Here is a 16817-nt window from a genome sequence, read left to right as displayed (position 1 = left end):
AAGCAATAAAATAACAATATTAAAATTAATTTATAAGCTAAAATGTACTTACGAGAGCTAAGGCATTGTCAGAAATTACTTCGTGAACGGCAACCAGGCTTATTCTAAAGAAAAGAGAACGTTTTTTTAATTACTCGAAGTAAAATTTAACATTTACACGTCGTCGAATATTAATTCGTAAGAATCGTCACATTCGATAAATTAATAGGTCTTGCATAATGCAAACAGACTTACGTAGTTTATCATCGTTAACGGTTCTGTAAAATCTGGACGTATTTACTCTTCCGCGTGTTTACTGCCAGATCGGATTATTGATAACAAGGATGTTAACAGGACGTATCGATTGGTAAATGTATTATTTTTATTATGATTTATAAACTAATTTGTTCCTCCGTCTATACAAATTAAATTGATATTTCATTAAATATTTATACAATAAACACCTGTTTATTTTAACCTTTAATCTAAATAAACCCAATTAAAATTATTAATATTGACAACAGGGCACATCCCCGAACGGGCTAGGATCTCGTAGGTGGCACAACTTTTGGCCTTTCGTAACTTATAAATTAACTACAATAAGCTGCGTCGACAATCAAATTATTTAGTATTTTACAAACAGGTGACCATTCTAAATGAACTCGGCAATCGATAATTGTAATTTAGTTTAATACTTTTGCAATATAACTGGAATGACGACAACTGGAAGCAATCGCTTCGAAATATCGTCGTCTCGGGTAATGAAGGTTTTGTCGTGACAAAGTAACGTCTGTATCTTTTATATGCGATATTTTGATACAATTAACCGAATTTTAGCTTTTCTAGTAACAAAAAAGAAAAAATAAATTATTTTCTAGCGTAATTTTTTCTGCGTTATCATAAAACGATGCATCTAAAATTAGTCGGACACACTTGGCGCAAGTTGCAAAATCTTTTTATATTTCGCGAACTACTTACGAAACTTTTTCTGTGCACTTTCCTAATTTTTTTACAAATCGTAACACAAAAGGAATTTTGCTAATTTGCCTTTAGCAATAGCAAAAAGTAAAGACGAAACGAAATTCTCTGCGTATTGTTACGACATGCAAGAGTTTCTCGACGATCGATCGGTCGAAAAGTGCATCGTTCCGACAAAGTAAGTGAATATAAACATCACTTCTGGGAACAGAAAACAGTGTTTATACGTATCTCTTGCATACAAAACACGCAACTAGTATAGTTAGAAGCCTTATAATGTATGTAGGAGACTAAGAAAGAAATGCAAACACACGTATAATTCAGACTTTCGGTAATTATATATTAATCCTTAGACAAGATAGCGATGCAACTACGCCCTTATCCATAGTTAATATGCACGTATCGATCACATTTCCGACAGATCAGATAATTATCAAATTACTCTCTTCTTCCATAGTTTTAGTAACAGAGAAATCATTCTTCGTAATTAGGGATTGCAATCCAGCAGTGTTTTGAATCCAGCTGGATTTTTGCTGGATTGAAATCATTCCAGCTGGATCCAGTAACTATCAGTCTTACCAGTTTTCATATATAGGCTCTACATATTAGTCTGTAGTTATTTATAAGTATATAAAACTATGTACTGGAAGTAGAATAAGTTAAATAAACTACACCTTTATCAATCCAGCAAAATTTAATAAAATAGTAACGTTTTCAATTGTTTTTAACGAGCTTCCTCGGTTACAAAAAAAATAGAACATTAAATATAGAACATAAAATGTGTTCAGAATAAATATAAAAATTAACGGAAAACGCCCAAATGGACAAAATATAGATAAATAAACAAAATAAATAGCGGAAAAAATATATACAGGGTGTTTTTTTTAAACTGACGGTACTCAAAAACATCTTTAGAGCAATCTAACAGCCGGACTGTCTCCAAATTTGGGAGAGTGACTAAGGACGACATGGAAAAAGAGATTCCGTAAAGAAAAAAGTAGTACCTAAATTTGTCGGTAGAGGAGGATTTGGCGCTGTTGTAGCAAAAAAGCTACCAGCAGGGTCATCAGTCGCTTTTTTCCACTTGCATGCCGCCTCGCTCCCCGGATCTAACCGCATGTTACTTTTTCCTGTGGGGTTACTTAAAGTCCAAGGTCTATCTTGGTAGTGTCCCAAACTTGATGACCTTGAAGGACAACATTTCTCGAACTGTGATGAACATTCCTGCGGACATGTTACGTTCGGCCATAGAGAACACGGTGTTCAGGATGCAATGAGTTGTCCAGCAGGACGGTGATCACATTGAAGAAGGGAAAAGGTTATTTGCTGATTAATTAAACTTTCGTTATTACACTGAAACCTGTCTGATTATTCATTCGTGTGTTTGTTAATTGCAGCTGGATTTTATGCAGATTCTTAGCTGTTTTGCTACAACAGCACCAAATCCACCCCTACTGGGAAATTTGGGTACTACTTTTTTCTTCGCGGAATCTTTCCCCATGTTGTCCTTAGTCACTCTCCCAAATTTGGCGACAGTCCAGCTGTTAGATTGCTCTACAGATGTCTCTGAGTACCATCAGTTTAAAAAAAAAACACCCTGTATATAAGATCCAACGAAACCAGCATTGTCTGTTAATAACATTAATTAATGTAAAAGGATTTCCACATGGTAGACAATGAGTCTGCATCTCTATGGTTTATACAACGAGTTGTCATGTGCGCCTTGCAGATTTCCAATCTCTCAAGATGTTTGACCGTTTGCCTATTCGTTGTCATTTTTATAATTGCCGCTCGATCCCACTGGACGTTAACATCCTTCTGTCTTGCGTACGATGCCAGCGCAGAGTTGTCAAGGTTCTTACTGATTGTATATTTGTGCTCTCGAGCCTTCGTTTTAAACTGCGCATCGTTGCACCCACATAAACAAGTTCGGAATTGAAACGTTGGTCGTGTAAAGGCACCGAATATATACCCGTTGTTGAATTCCGATCCTTTCTCTTTTTATCGTTTCTTAAAAGTTTGAAAACAGTGGGATTACGTCGGTATACAATACGAAAATTATCAGACCTGGCAGTACAACTATGTATCTTGTTTAAAAAAACTGGGATGTAATTAAGCACTATTCTTTTTATATTTATTCCAAACACATTTTATGTTCTATAGTTAATGTTGTATGTTTTTTGTAACTGAGGAAGATCCTTAAAAGCAATTGAATACGTTATTATTTTATTAAATTTTGCTGGATTGATTAAAGTATAGTTTATTTATAAGTAATTTAATTATTAATGTTAGTAAAGTAGTGAGTAAGTAATTAGTAGCAGTCTAGTAGTTAGCAAAGCGGCAACGCGACAACGTAGACTTTTGCACAATTATTTAGAAAGTTAATTGAGTATTTGCGGATCCAGCAGGCCGAAGAATGCGCTGGATCCAGCTGGATTGCTGGATGAGGGATCCAGCAATTGCAATCCCTGTTCGTAATATCAAGTCACGTAATAAATTCGTATCGATGTCTATCTTTCATTTTTACGAGCATTACTTTAAGATATTAACAAAGCAGATTTGTATAATAATCTGATAGTAAGTAGTCAAAGTCACTGGAGCAGAATGCATAGATGGATATATTTTTGCCCAGAATTATTTTGGTGTGGAACACGACAATACGTGGGTCGAATAGAGAGCAAACATGCAGCCTCCTTTCCGAGAAATTTTGGTAAATGTGACAATACACCAGTGGAAACGAAAGGAAATACACAGCCTTATCACAGAGGAATATCACTGCCTTATCTACGTCCGAGAAAAATGTGCAATCTAGTCCGGTCCTCCATCTCCCACACGATAAATATCCATCCTTGTGTGCCGGTGCAGAATTCCGTGCCTAATTTCGAGTGAAAAAACATCCGTCCACATGTTTCGGCCTTTATTTATACACAAAAATTGGACAGTTATTAAACTGGAAAACTTTCTTTTACAGACAGCATTAAAAAAATCCAAGCAACTTCTGTCAAGTGGATAGCAGAACGCTGCATTTTTACCGACTACACCATTTGCATAGCACTTAAAAGAGTGCAGTATGCTGTTAGATAGATCAACCAGAATTTACGGGATATTTTTATATTACGGCATAACAACGGCCCATAAATCCCGACACTCGTCCTTAATGAAGCTCAAAGACAACGTTGCTTAAACAAACGACACTTCTGCGACCGTTTTTATTTAAAAATGGGCAAAACATCCAAAAGAATTTAAATCGAGCAGATGTTTTACTCATTTAAATACTACGGGTCTTCGAGCATAAATCAATAATGAGTTTAAAATCGTTAAAAACTCAATCATATCTTTAAATATACCGAATTTTGACGAGGTTTTAATTATGTTATTAACACGTTAAGCATCCTTCCTTGTTAAAATATAGAAACTATTTTAACAAGTTTACAAGAAAACAGCAATTTTTTTCCATTAACAACGAACATGTTTTGGTAAAGCACTAAGCTGGATCACGTTAGGCAAGATAAGTGCTTCCTGTGTAACGTCGGAAGCATCCTCCTACGGCTATTTGAAAGTTTTTATCACCACAACAGGCATTAAAACTGCATTTTCTCTCTTCCTTACCGAGAACGGGAACAAAAAACAAGAGTATCTCGACTAATTTTGAGATAAAAATCAAAAAATATTGTGTAACGGTAATTTTATTCTAAACTTTTCTACAATCTAACTTCATTTTCGAGAGGCAAATCGTCGAGATGCTGCAGAAATACTTAAAGAACATTAATTCGCCGGTTAGGCGGCACAGAGATTCGACTCGATAGTTAACAATAGAAAAAATAATTTTACGACCGACAAAAATCCGTCCACCCCTTATAAATTTTAATATTTAAATTTAAAACAATGACAGAAATATTTAGGAATATCATTTGTATAAAATATGACAGTAGCTGCCATGGAAACATGACTATTTTACATTCAGGAAATAGTTTTTTTCGGTCTATAAATAGTCGCCTTATCTACATAATTTTTCCCCCGAATTAAAAATAATAATAAATTTAATTATGAGACGCAGATTTGATAAGATAAAAATTTTAAATATAATTAAATTGGAGAGAAAACTTGTTACGAATTAAACGCGCCGATTAGGTGAGTCGAAACGTGTTCTTCCGAGTCTCAAGGACGGCCGTGTTTTTCTCTTTCTAAGCTTTTCATTGTTCTTTAAAAATAAAAAAAAGTTTACAGTGCATTTTTGTTTCCTCTTTTGAATCGTTTCAACTTGTTTAAATTACATGCAGTTTGTTTAGACTAATTAAATCAAATTTTAATTAATTAATTCATAAATTAATTAGAAATTCTCGTAATAACTAACCGGAAAGAATTCATTTTTCTGGCTAAATATTGGCGATTTAATACTTGCAGATATCGGGAGCACGTTTCGGTCGAAAGCCAGTCGCAACAGGTACACCCAATCGACGTTATATCGTGTCGTTAATTGAATTCTACGAGTCCAAAATAAAACGGAATCCGTAGAGTTAGTAGTTAAGGAGTAAACGATCGAGTAGCTTTATGTTGCGGAGCATATCACAAAAAACATGCCGTCTCAAGATTCCGCTACTAAATGACCGGTGTGCAGAAATGGCAAGTTTACAAAAAAAGTAACTTCCGTAAATGCACTCCGTCGGCACTACAGTAAGTATTAATTGTCGCCTTGACTACAAGAGGTTTCTCTGATACTACAAATATTTACCGTTAATGGTCAAAGGTTTAAAAAACTGGCTTTAAACTTCGAAGAATGCATTTTTTTGTTTTATCAAATGAAGCCGTAATGTCTTCGGAACCCAAACCAATCCAAAGGTAGTATAATTTTAGCTTCAAACACAAAAACAATTGAATGAAACGGTACTTAAAACCTTATCTTAGTTGATTTTTTACACTTAATAAACAATTTAATTCGTAATTAAATACAAAACTTCTTCCAGCTTTGTGTCACTTTCGTCATTCAGTTGGGGAGACCCCTTCGTGAATACGCAACCCCTTGTCCTGACAGATTTTTTCATCCTTGCTTGCACATTTTGAGCACAAATAATGTGTTATCGATCCTTTCAGAGCTTACTGTATTTTTAAAGCAGACTCGGAAACTGATTTTTTGCAATGTTACGTAACAAACCTTTCCGAACAACAAGTTTAAAACTGTTCTGCGCTCGTGCATTTGTAGATGGTTTCCCAAGCACTTACGTTTACTGAAAGCACACTAACATACATAGAATTAAAATCTTCACATTTGCAAAATAATCGTGCATTTTGTTCCTCATTTGAGTCCTGCTTGAGAGGCTTAGCATCTTATTTCGATATAAAATGTCAATTTAAGAGCAGTATCGCTCTCTACTTAAGCTAGGTTTGCAGTGATATACAGACTACTAGGAAGTAGAAATGAACTGCCAGTTTGTCCCCTTTCGGCAACCATCAGACCAGTTTGTCAAAAGTCCGAAATATCTCGACTTCTGCCAAACTTTGATTCGTTTGATCGATCGACTTTTCGCTACCAACTTTTCATCTGATCGCATTCTAATCCGGTTTGTGTCGTGTTGTTACGTGCAAACAACATTTTGCTTTGATTACACTTTATTTTGTTTGTTTATAGAGGTTCGTACGACAGCCCAAACCCAGTTTTACACAGTGTCATTTAGGAAGTTTAAGCTCAAATTTAACAATTAATTCCACGCTGACAAATTAACATAACAAATTCGACAAATTAGAAAGTTAACATAAATTAATGTTATTTCTAACATGCACAAGTGGAAAAAAACAGTTTGAATAGTCTCAAATATTAAAATGTCATCTAAATTAAACGTTTAACACATTGTAAATGATTAGTAAATGATTTACGATACAAATTTTCCGAGGATGATTTTACAAAAAACACAATAAACTATAATTAATTTTCGATTACGAAAATTAACACTTGCAATTTCATTTAGCAAAGCATTTTTGTTTCTTTTTCTACTATTCTGAATTATAAAATACACATTTTAAAACAAAATCACGCAACTAAATAGTATATAAAAAGAAAATCTGCAAATATAGTAACGACGTTGCGGGTTACTGCAACGTCGTTACAGGTTTCTGCAGAGTTAATGTGATCCAGCAGAAAGTGGTCGACCTACATAATACACAATACACGAAAGTGTAATTTTATACATTGCAAGTTAATCATTTTTGTCATATTTGTAATTATGTATTTGAAATTTTTAATACATTTAATATGTATACTTTCGTAAATGCTACACTTCCGCTATTAAACTAACAATTGGAAGATTATTGTAAGAAATTTGCCCGTGCAAACAATGTGCAAATCAGAAAATAAACAAAATGGAAGCTCCTTGCAAATGGATTTAAAAAGTCGTTATATACTGACCGTGTATGAGTGACACACAGCATGTGACACTGTAACGAATGCAGAACGAAGACATAGGAAAATGAAAAATACACACTACTGCCCGTGCTCGGATTTCACATCGGTACTTCACTGTTCTACTAACTTTCAAGAACACGGTTTGAGGTTGTGGAGCATCTTCGATTTGATTGAAAAATAGTTTATATTACAATCTTAAACCACATATGGGTATGCACCATTTAAGCACACACTACAATTCACTTAACAATGTATCTGTCGGAGAGTATCCCGGTCGTTAAGTGCTGCACACCTGTAATGCGGTAATTTAAACTAGTGTATTACTTAACCAAAACAAGGAAGTTTCCTTTAAGAAAACATTTGCAAACGGATAATAAATGAAGCTTAAATTTATTCTTAAAATAATCTATTTCTATCAGTTAGAAACCCACATTATCAACTGACACGGTTTTGATCGAGCGGCGACACGATTACTAGTACACGGATCAAATCACGACGACAGATAGCCAGTCTTTCGGAACACAGATAATAAAACAGATATTTATTTATAGATCAAATCTATAAATCAATGAAAGACGAAGTAAACTTTTAGTTTGTTGTATGGCAAACGGTCTCGGGCGAATTGGAAATGGATCCCATTGACCGATATACCAATAAGTGAGAATTTGTCCGTTTCTACTCCTAGCTGCTGTGAAAATTGGTGCAACATTTCAAAGCTGACGCAAGATGCGTCCAACAAGTAATGGATAAATTGCTTTACAAATTGATCTAAGATGCCTTTCGCTTCGTTCTTGGCATTTATAAATAACAATTTGCGATACAAACTTTGTAGAACATCAATTATCCTATCAACTTTGACTAAATTAAATTATGGAATTTTTTCCTCTCTTCTTAAAAGCATTTACTTTTGCAGCTGTAGAGTGTATCTAAGACATTATTAAGTAATTTAATAATTAGAAGTCAATTTGTATGAAGGACGGCTAATCGGAGAGGGATTTATTTAAAGTTAAGATAAATTACATCAGTTGATTAATCGAGATTATGTTCGGCTCCAATTTATTACAGGTCTAAATTAATGAAATGCTCTAAAATATTAAATATGGATACAATACTCACCCATTTTCGAGAATTGTCCTACAGACAACCTCCATGACGCCAGGATTTTTCGCCTTGTCGACGCTAAAACACTGAAGATTCCACAGTCCGACTCTGAAACACGGCCGTCCGTTGTTAGTAAACGAGAAAGTTTTTTCGGGTATGGGTCTCGAACATTTCCTGGACAGCAGTTCATACACCTCTTGTGTGGACTCATCGATGGTACGCAGTTTTTTAATATCACTGTGACATGGAGGAGCAGACTTTGTTCTCCTGTGATGTGTCCTTTTCTTGTACAGGGGGTTTATTTGAGGCGTGCTAGGAGAAAATGATCTATTGTCTTTCTTAATAGTCCACGTATCTACCATTATAAAGAGCCTCATTCTTGAAAGTTTCTGTGGCGTGACACTCTTGACTTTTAGTAATTCATCAATGTTCTTGAAGGGACCCTTCCTTTCCCTGTAGTGAATTATGTTGGCTGCCATTTCCTGGCTCATCCCGCGAACTGTCATCAATTGAAACATATTGGCCGTGTTGACGTTGACAGTCTTCAGGGGCGACGGCCGCTGGTGACGAGAATTTGTCTCTATGCTGAGCAAGGACTCCAGGCTCTGGTCTCGAGACGAGGCGAGACTGTCTGGTATTTTACGACGGCTATTTACGCATATTTCTGCACGAAAATGTTCCAGCTTTGAAGCGCCAACTCCGGACACCAGAGCCAAATCCTCCACCTTCTTATAACCGCCTATTGCCTGCCTGTAATCAATTATGTTCCTGGCGATTGCACGATTCACACCCGGAAGGGTCATCAGCTGTTCTTCCGTGGCGATATTTACATTTAGTAAATCCCAGTGCAGATCACAGTCGAGGATGTGAAACGTGGCACTCAGGTTACCATTTTTTGACTTGTAAAATCGCGTCTTCGGTTGTTCGTCCAGAGAATCCAATTGGTGAGAACTCCCAATGCACTGTCCCATCGCAACACACTGTCAGATAAACTCAGAGGAACGTAGAACCGTAGAATTCCTTTCCGTCGTCATCATTATAACAAAATACTGCAAAAAATAATCGTAAATCATTAAAATCAAAGAAATGTCAAGCAATTTACTGATATAAATATATAATAAATTAGTAATTATATAAATTTTACTTTACAGATTACCCATTCTGGAGAAAGAAGTGTTCGTAACGGGACCATAATCTGCGATTCCCGTAATCCAAGCAATTACTCTTCCGGCTATCATCTAACTTACGCAGTTACTTCTAATTTAGATTAAGAAGTAGGGGTACTTCTTAATCGACGTATATTTATTGCACTTTTATACTTTTAGTCAATGTGCAGAATTGTTATGGCACCGATCGGCACCCCGGTTGAAATCACCAAATTACGTACTATGACAAAATTAAATTGTTTAGTAAATATACTTGTAAAATTTCTCTTTAGTAAAATGCCGAAACAAACCTTTAAGAATTAGGACCCTATTTCGGGCATGTCGGGTCAAATCAAAAGGTATTTAAAGACAAAACCACCACCATAGTTACTCTACCAAATTAATCGACATATCTTTATGGTGGGTAAAGTGTAAAGAACTTAATTTCTGTAGTCTTTTGCATTAACTGCCACCGTTATGGTCCCCTTCTACCCACTCATTAACCGGCATTCCACCTTCGTACCATTGACACCTGAAAATTAACCGTTAATGGTATTGAAAATATTAGCATTTCTTAACGTTTGGCCACCATTGTAAAGTGTCTCGAATATCAAACGAATATTTAAGGAAAACTATTGAATAGGATATCTCACAGAGCAATTCCTACAGCAATTCTTTTCGATTTTTACTTGTGTAGTGCCGACTTAGGATAGTAAAGGTGTGTTAACGGCATTCAACGGGGAAAATCATACCCGAAAAAGGGCAGATTTGAAATGACAATACCGATTATAATCAAAGAAAAATGAATTTGACAGGCAAGTAGTAATATATTTACATAAATTGTCACTTAATTTGCTTTTTCTTCTCATAAATTCTCTAATCACGTGTAGAAATTTCTACAAGTAACAAATTTCGAAAGACGGCGTCGAAACAAATTCCACATAATTCCATTTTTTAAACAACAGTGTCTATAAACCCAAATTAAGCTTCGTGCACAATAAAACTATATTTACAAAATTAAATTTTTATAATAAGATCACATCAACAGACGTATTACTGGAAACACACAAGTTAATAAAAAACACCGGTTTAAATTTATGGTTTGAACCGGTTAATATAATTTATCAAGCAAAGGAAGAATGGACGATCTCGGATGATTCTGGAGATAAACACGCAACCTTATCGCATTCCAAGGACTAAAAAACTTGCTTGACTGGAAAAATTTTGCTCCTTATTAATTCACGAGTGGGCAAATCTTAGACGCACATGCTACAAATTTAAATATGAGGATCATTCGTGAGAATTGTGTATAAATAACGTAACTGCACACAGACCAAAGTCATTAAAAATGTTAAAATGCATCCGACGTAAGATAACTTACGTGGCCGTAAGGTTCTTTATGGAAAAACTGTATAAATAAACGAATGGAGTTAGACCCAAACGTGAAATTATCGAACCACGAGTAGAATTTGCTAATTAGTAAATTAACTTTATCAAATTAATTCGTTATGTTACAAACGTACGACGAGCAAGCGATTTAACAGGTATGGCAAACAACGTATAATTCTCTCTGTAATATATTACGGCAATACGAACGTAAATTGATAAAGGAATAATTCTTTATTTGTAAACCGAGAACAAAACATCCCGACTTAACGTCGAGATGCCGGAGCCAAAAAATAAGGTCGAGAATCTTAATTAGTTAAAGGCAAAGCAAGGCCCAAGTAAGGACAAAAGAATTCAAATTTTATTTTGGTGGCAGGGACTTGCAATCAGCAAGATGTAGCCAAAGAGCTTAGCGGGCCACATCCAGACGGCCGTACAATTGATGGGAAGTCGGGACGAGGCTCTTCGGAAATTTCATCATCTCTAATGTGCCTTATCCAAATAAACTTAAAGACAAATCTTCAACTAAATACTGGTAGCCATTTTGGCATAAAATTTACATTGTCTTGTATATTTCTAAGAACTTCTTAATAACTGAAGAACAAGTGATGTGTCTTATTTAAATTCGATTGATTATTTGACAGATGCTCGGTGCTCATTAACATCTAAATGCCTTCCTTCATAAGCATTCATCATCATTCTACATCCAAAGCGAGACCACTCAACATCCACAGATTATATTCATACTGCTCTTTGACACTGTCGATGCGTTCTCTGCAAGACGATCTGTTATTCCTGCCAGATACACGATGAATAACTCCTCTCCTACTGTTCGCTTATACCCAGAGTTAATTCTGACAACACATTCGAACAGCTGCAAGTTACGTTTATCAATTTAGAGATAGGTACTAGATAATTAATTTAATAAAAATATTCATCTTTGGTTCAGATTTCCGACAATTACATTCAGTAGTCGTCGACAGGTATATAAATGAAAGTTAATGTTTGACACTTTAGAGCAGGGGTGGCCAACTTTCGTGTACATAAGATCTACTTTTTATCTTAAAAATGTGTCGCGATCAACTTGTTGTCATAGGCATAATCTAAGTGGGGAGGGGGAGGTGTGAAATACATACTATGTTTATACACTGTGTTTCAGTACGAGGTGCACTGCTTACGAGTCGAGTCATAACTGCATGCATGCCGTTGCGTTCGGTTACAAATATAATACATTAAGTCAAGACATCACGAGCGATCAACCAAAATTAGCATGGCAATCGGCCGGTCGATCGCGATCGACTTGTTGGCCAACCCTGCTTTAGAGGACATTACTGTTTACATTTTATAGTTATCTTTTTGAAAGAAAATCTTATCACTGTTGTTTTGCAACAGAAATCTCAATATAATGATAAAATGTGTATAGGATTAAGTAAGGAAAATTTTTGATTTCGATCATCGTCGTCATACTTCTGAATTCCTACGCCAAGACGAAAATTCCAAATTCTCAGTCTTTTTTGGTACATCCACTCTTCATCCTGATAACATAAACTCAATATTCTACATAGAATACACATAAACTGACTGTGAAATCGGATGGTAAAACCTACTTTGAACTGCCAACATGCTACAACCATTTGTCATGAACTAGTCATTTAATGTTTCAACACACTGCAGCATTTCAGATGAAAGAAGTTTGTCATCTTCCACATCTTCAAATCTAAAAGCAGCTTCAGGATGAAGATACATCAAGTGACAATGCAAAGCACTGCAGACAATTCTGTCTGACAGTCTATTGTCTGTCTCCGTAAAAAACTGGGACAGATATGAAATTTATAAAACAACAAAAAGTAAGCAAATATACACACATTTTACAATTGAAAACATAAACAATCATCCAGAATAAACAGTTTAACCATTACTAAATCAATTTTTGCACGATTATAAACTTGTCAGACACCAATTAACACAAAAACCTCTGTCTTGTAACGACTAAATTTTTAAAAAATCATCCTTTTAAGTATATTTTAAGCACATTATATCAAAAAATAAGCAGTGATGATAAACTATTAAATCTGAAATTCAAGGTTAACGCAATTCTACACAAGTGGCTCATAAAATGTAATTAGCTAAAATAATAATCGAACGGCGAAGCACCACAGAGATCTTTAATAGATATTACGTACAAATCTCGACGGAAAATACACGAGAAACTTAATTAAAAATCAAAGTTTTCCAAATCCTACGGGAAACTCTTGCCGTTACATAATCAATATTCGAGTCAATCGGACGATAAAATCATCAATAAAGCGGTTTTACTAACCGCCGCGGAAACATTTCCGATTATATAACAAATTAAACGGTTCGGAGCATTTTTTAAGTTCTTTTCTTTGAAATTAATCAGTTTAGAATCAAATTATTAGGAATTTTATGCAATTTTTAAGATATTTTCCCCAGATTTTGCAAGAAATTTTAGAAATTTCAGTCATATTAACTAACTTTTGGTGAAATTTATTAAGCAAGAGGACTTTCTGACACATTCTAAGACGTACCTACTTTAATTTAAGCTTAAATCCTTAAAACAAATTTAATTATGATCATCCCTTAAACTGAATTACAATATTTTATTTAAAAATTAAATTTACTAAGTACATGCAATCACTAATTAATTTCTTACTGCTATTACTTACAGTAATGCTTCTACCACTTCGGATCTCGTGCAAGCATAGGTTTAATCTGCTTAATACTCGTCGTAAAAGCGAACTTTAGCATTATTTGAATATCAAACAAGAGAAAAGATTAATTAAACACACTTAAAAACAATAATTACATAGTTTGCCGGCATTAAATGACTAATTTCCTAGTTATCGGGCACAAACCCCCGTCCGGATACATTCAACTTTAACGCATTTAATGCCAATCTCCGACGCCACTGCCGATATTATTTATGAACCAAACAAGAAAAAGTTATGTTAAATGCATCTTGAAAGAAATTATCCACTTAATGCTCCAGTATCCGGTACAAATCCTGCCCGATTTATGCTGGATACCAGGATACATTCAAATAAAACATATTTAACGTCGATTTTCAAAGCTACTGCCAATAATATTTACACATTAAATGAGAATAGAAGCTAATTAAACACACTTTTTGAAAGTTTGAGTGTAGTAAACACAGTTTTCCAACATGGATTTCGCACAGGATAACTAAAACACATTCGACTTTAACAAATTTACTGTTAATGTTTAGTTATTTCTATTATTGCATGCATATTAGCCAAAAAGGAAGATTAATTAAACACAGCTTGAAAGAAACTGCTTGTTTACTATTTGCACATTGTAATTTCCAGGTTATCCAGTACAAATTGTACAAGATAGGAAATATAGTTTACTGTACACTTAAAGCTAATTTGTAAGGCTATTGCCATTAATTAACCATATTTTTAAAAAAATTCTTTCTAACTCTCGAAAACCATGCAATTTCCAACTCATCTGGCACGAGTATCACTTACACTCCATATAGATAAGTAAGAAACTCAAATCTAGCACATTTAATCCTAATTTTTAACATTATTGTTATTAATACTTGCATATTAAACAAGAAAATGAGTTAATCCAACCCATTTTTAATGAGTTTACACAGTTAAAAGGCCAAAATTTCAATTATGCAATGTAAAATCTGTCCAGGATTCACGCTGCACTCGAGTTTAATGTATCCAATGCCAAATTTCAAACTTAGTTCTGGTAGTACTTACACATTAAACAAGAGGTGATGTTAATTAAATACACGTTTAAAGGAATTACACAGTTTGCGGGTGTTAAACACCCGAAAATTTCCCGCAAGTCTGGCATCTGGGGCACAAATCAACCCGAGGAACAAGTAGAAATTCCCCGATCTTTATACACCAAATGTAAATATGTTCTGCATTACTGTACATGAACTTTCAACCCTTGGCATGTGTAAATATGTACACAAACACTAATTACAATTAAATGATAAGAGTAATCTGTAATTCATGCTTCTGCTGTTGAATGTATTTAGATAAATCCCCGATTTAACTAAACTAATCGCTTATTTACGCAATTATTAAATGTAAAATTAATTAAATTAGCAAATTAAGATAGTTTACAGGCAGTAAATATGTTAAGTGGAACGTACAGACACGCGGACATACTTTAGCGAATTCTCGGCGTAGATAGGCGATTCCGTTGTTTCAGTCGCTAGAAATCACGTGGAAATGATCATTTGCACGTGATTTCTGGCGCCTAATTAATCATTTTAATACTAGAAAATGGCTAGAAAGTACGATTCAAACCTATTTCTCCTGATGTTCCCATCGAGTTTCCGGCTTTTAAACGTACAGAAACAATCCGATTGATTCATGCTTCGAATATTAAAAGAATATTCGACGTTTTCCGCTCTTTATATTCGCCAAACGAACGGAAATATTATGAAAAATAGCAAAGAAACACTTCCTCCCTTCACCTTCGACATCCTCGCCCGTGCTCTACTACAGCTGACAATGACGGGCAGCGCCCTCTCGCAATTTGTTTTGTTTTCCTTTATTACTATTATTTTATTTATTTATTTTTTTTACAGAAAAAGGGCACCATCTGGCAACACTTTAAGCAATTACTAAAATCGTCTGCTTCAGCTTCTGCTTAATTAATTTCACTCGTTTAATTATTTTAAAATTCTTCTTAAAATTTAAAGCGCAAAAAATTTAATCAAATAACATTTTAATGCGATTTTTAAACAAAATCCGACATCTTAAACGCTTAAATTATGCAAGAATTCAGAAACGTTTTAAGTTAGTGACGTAACAAAGCGAAAACTTCGTAATAATGTATATAATATTGACGCCACACGGGAGTTAAGTAGCACACGGGATAAAATTGTTACGTCACGCTGTGTATTTATAAATAAAACACGAGAATAAATACATATAAAAATGTGACGATATAATAATAATAATTATATTATTATTATTAAAATGCGATTTATAATTATTTATATATTATACTATTAATATTCATAAAGGTTAATAATTAATTAAATTTAAATAAATTATAATCGCGATAAATTATTTTAATTAAATAAAATATTTAAATTTAGCGAAGACATCGCCAAAATTTCGCAATTTTTCTCTTGTTTTTCTACTATTTAATCGGGAATTTTTATAACTTACAACACTGGATACAGAAGCACTGTAGCTTGAAAATAATCGATAAACAGATAAAGAATAAAAAATATATATAAACTACCAGATAGAGAATTATAGATACGATATGGAAAAAACACGATCAGTATCAGCTACACTACATCAACACATAATTGCGACGATCTTAACATTCCAACTGCCCTTCTAAAAATTGACCTTGAGAGTTATAATTTCCTGACGATGATGTTATTAATTCACCAACAATTTTTACGTTCGAAAAAACTACAGAATGGATCCTGTTACAGTAACAAAGCCATATCAGATTTATAAAAATGAATCATTCGCGCGATCTGCTCACTGTCTTATTGATATTACATAAGCCAAGTTATCGGAAAGAACGCATACCAAAATATTTTTCTGACCTTCTACAGAGATGAGACCTTGATACAAACATTCCTCTTCTAATCTTTAGCGAGTTTATATCATTTCTGTAACGGGTTTATGTAGGAAATTACTATTTTTTACAGTTATTAAATGAGGAATATGTCGTGCTTCTGGTGTTTTAGTAAGTAGTGATGCGTTTAATGCGCTCGCTTATGGGATAAAATTCGCTATTTTTAGAAGGAAGTTCTACTGTAGAATAGGTTAGTATCGACCTGTATGAAGTTGTAG

General features: G+C 34.3%; 1 protein-coding gene across 3 annotated transcripts in view; it reads right to left on the bottom strand.

The window, feature by feature from the left end:
- LOC136969807 (endonuclease/exonuclease/phosphatase family domain-containing protein 1-like) overlaps positions 1 to 16817 on the bottom strand; it is a 53108-nt gene that overhangs the window by 24081 nt on the left and 12210 nt on the right. For 2 of the 3 annotated variants that reach the window (XM_067264078.1, XM_067264079.1), the window contains exons 2-3: positions 8471 to 9504; positions 53 to 104 (exon numbers count right to left, since the gene is read on the bottom strand). In XM_067264078.1, coding sequence (XP_067120179.1) covers positions 53 to 104; positions 8471 to 9426 — 1008 coding nt within the window. In that variant the 5' untranslated portion in view covers positions 9427 to 9504. Of the gene's footprint in view, positions 1 to 52; positions 105 to 8470; positions 9505 to 15299; positions 15514 to 16817 lie in introns of those variants that run through there. The other variant, XM_067264076.1, reaches the window with a different exon arrangement.

The sequence above is a fragment of the Centruroides vittatus genome, unplaced genomic scaffold, assembly GCF_030686945.1.
Source record: "Centruroides vittatus isolate TY-2023 unplaced genomic scaffold, ASM3068694v2 contig_181, whole genome shotgun sequence".
Taxonomy (NCBI): Eukaryota; Metazoa; Arthropoda; class Arachnida; order Scorpiones; family Buthidae; genus Centruroides; species Centruroides vittatus.
This window is presented reverse-complemented; position numbering and strand designations above follow the sequence as displayed.